The sequence below is a fragment of the Atta cephalotes genome, assembly GCF_000143395.1.
Source record: "Atta cephalotes unplaced genomic scaffold scaffold00005, whole genome shotgun sequence".
NCBI lineage: Eukaryota > Metazoa > Arthropoda > Insecta > Hymenoptera > Formicidae > Atta > Atta cephalotes.
Window position 1 is genome coordinate 5,729,905 of NW_012130069.1, and position 3,431 is coordinate 5,733,335.

General features: G+C 27.3%; 1 protein-coding gene across 1 annotated transcript; it reads right to left on the reverse strand.

Annotated features, from left to right (window-relative positions):
• Positions 1-1,202: 1,202 nt before the first annotated feature.
• On the reverse strand, positions 1,203-1,759 carry LOC105626390 (protein transport protein Sec61 subunit gamma). The gene is made up of 3 exons (XM_012207690.1): positions 1,666-1,759; positions 1,489-1,591; positions 1,203-1,419 (listed from the first exon to the last, which is right to left on the reverse strand). Exons 1-3 carry the CDS (start codon positions 1,757-1,759, stop codon positions 1,410-1,412), a joined length of 207 nt encoding a protein of 68 aa, XP_012063080.1. The 3' UTR covers positions 1,203-1,409.
• Between the last annotated feature and the right edge of the window lie 1,672 nt (positions 1,760-3,431).

Below are 3,431 nucleotides of genomic sequence, written 5' to 3' on the forward strand. Positions count from 1 at the left end.
ACGAAGAAAAACGCTTATACATATCCGCGGACTAAACGACTTTCCCTGTTCGGAATGTTGCTACAGATTGATAAAATAATTTTTGATGATAAAACATGAGAAACTTTTCCGGCACTTCGCGAGCGAAGCAAAGTGGGACAAAGTCTTCCGCGTTTTTTCCTCTCTTTCTCTTCGATAGTATATGGAATTTACGAAATCAAGTAAAATCCAAGTATGACTTATAAATCGCAAAAAAGAGAGTAGTATGGCAATTATGCCAGTATCATACAACAGCGATACGCGAATGGTGCTAGAAATATTATCTTCTTTTTATAGAATTTTTATCAAGTTGCCAGAACAGAGTATTTAATAGTTTAATGTGCCCTTAGGGGAACAATGAATTTCTATCTATTTAATATAGTTTATATGTATTAAATGTGGGAGATATTATTTTTTAAATTGAAAAGTAATATTGTTAAGTTAATGTTTCACAGCTCCAATGTTAAGAATTTCGTTAAAAGTGCTTCGGTAAGTTTATATTTGCACAATCTTTGCGATTTTAAATAGTCCGTTCTGTTATTTTAATACTGCCAATACTAAGATCCTAGATATTGTGGCTTCTATAATATCTAAGGACTCATTTATTTTTTTATCAGTAAATAAATTTTTTTTATTTTTTTATTAGAAAAAAATGTCGCTTTTTTGGAGCAGTGTTAAGTTGCGAAATAAAGTAAAGCTGCATGCCAGATTTATACAAGATCATTATATCTTTTACGTATATTACTCAGTACCTGGCTATGATTTATGCAACATGGTCGTTTTTTCGCAAATTTTTTTTTATTAATACTGATAATATTTTGCAGATAATAAGACAGATAAACGGCCGACAAAATTTGATCGTTATAACCTAAGGAAAAATTTTATTCTTTAAATAAAAGTGTCTTTAATACTAAAAGAATGACTTAAACTTTTATAGGATTTCCCTCTTATGATAGAATTTTATTAAATTAAGAAATTTTATTTTGAATTAAAATAAATAAATTTTTTTATAATAGAATATGATATATAAATTAAAATAACTAATTTGTATTGTTGTATTTTAACACAAAACTTTTGTGTTTCTTAAAGTTTGTACATCTATGTTCAAGATATTGTAATTACATTTTTTAGATTTTTATTTTTCTTATTTTTTAGGATACACAATTAGTAAAAAAGAAGGTAAGTAATTTTTAACTTTTATTATAAAATTCATTAATATTACGCACACATCTCTTACCTACTTCATTCACAAAACCAATTCAATAGATAGCAAATACATTTTTGTTATTATAAATAAGATTAAGGGACAATTAACGCACATAATCTTACAGAACCTTATCAATAATTATCAATAATTTCCTTAATAATATTGATGAAAATCAAGATTAATATTATGAACCTCTGAAAATAAAAAAAATATTTAAATTTCTTAAACAATTAAAATAAAATAGCAATTATGCAAAAACTTACACAATGATATTGTTGATTGGGATATGGATTAGCTTAACAAAGAATCCTATGAAGCCCATTATACAGAAACCAATTGCAGTAGCAATAGCAATCTTCTGAAATTCTGTAATACATAAAAAACAAATTATGATTAATCATTATATTTCTGGCATATGTAGCTTAATAGAAATAAATTACCTTTGCGATCTGGTTTGGTACATCTTTTGACAAGTCGGATGCTATCCTTGGCAAACTGACGACCTGGTTCAGTGAGCTTCTTGATTTGATCCATATTGGTAAACTGCAAAAGAAGTAGAAGTGTGTTGTTTAAGAATAATTTTGAAATAAGCTGATTAATCAAACAACATACATGTATATAAAATACATTTCAATCTTTCAGATATTCTTCGAGCTTCCATATTGAGCAACAATCCTTGAGATATTTTGTAATATCATTGATCATATTTTGTAATGACATTATAATAATAGGTCTATTTTTGCAATTATATTATGTTACACATTCTGTCAATTATACATTCAAAACAAAACAGACAATAACTAAATATTGTAGATAAAAAAAGGGAAGTGAAAAGTTCAATTATAAAAAATACATAAATCTGCATTATATTTATGTTAGAATATTATATATAAAAGTTATAAGATATGTTTTAGTTAGTATACAGGTACAAGATGTCTATACTTTAATATAGTAAATAAAATCTAAACATCTCAATTTTTTTAATGTAAAAAAAGGTTCTAATTGCTGTTTTATATAACATTATCAGGTTTATATCACATTTTACTTTGGTTCACAAAAAATATTTCATATCGACAAGAAAGAAAAGACATACTTATGTATTGATGCAATAAATTAAATCTGGGTTATGTTAGGAAGTCCAAACTTTTTCACGGAGAATTGCACAGGTAAGAATTGCACAGATATTCCTCTCATGAGAGAAGAAAATTTGTACGTAAAAATATTCAAATGAGATAAAAACACAAAATACTCACGTTACGCGTTGTACGAGTACACCACACAAAACGTTACTTCTGATGACTGCTCAGATGTTCCTGAACAGCAATGCGCAAATATATACTCAAAACGCTACGTGGACGGTGCGCTGTCAGAACGTCACTTCCTTACGATTGATGCTGGCACTGAAGCGCTGCGGCGCCACGATACGGAGTAATTTAAACAACATCGTAATGTCGAAATCTCAGTCGATATCGCTTCGCATAGAAGTTCAAAGGATATCCAATAAAGGAATCTCGCAAATTGTCAAATTCAGATTATATAAATAAAAGAACTTAATAAATATCAATACCGATAAACCGTTTTAAAGAATAAACTCACTTATGTAAAGCAGTAGTTTTCAATTTTATTTGAAATTATTTTTAAAAAATGATTTTGTGGAGAAAACTTATTTTAAGATTTTATGTTAAGAAGTTGAACATTTTTGCAATGTTTTTTTAAAACACGATAGATCTATAAAATAAGGAAAACATTTTTCATTTCGTTCAGTTCGTTTTTTTATATGTAAAATATTATCAAACTCATAGATATTCGAAAGATATATTCCATACAGTACTGAAAGTTTTCAAAAATATCTTAGAAATTTTTCAACTGAAAAGTGAAACATTTCATAAAAATTACGAAATATGTCTGCCATATTTCTGAGACAGCTCTGGAAAAGCAAAATGTCTGTGATTCTTGCACATAATGAAATCTTGTTGAAAGATTGATCAAATATTACACAAAGAATCTACAATCTTTTTGAAATATTATCAAAAAGATTTCAGGAGTGCGTTCCAAAATTTGATTCTGTCAACTCCGAATATCTTTATTTAGTATATAATAAGGACAAAATAATACTCGAGTTGACAGAATTGAATTTTGAAACGCAATCCAGCGAATTCTCTCTGATTTTAGGTGTTTCTAATATTTAAAAAAATGATATATATAT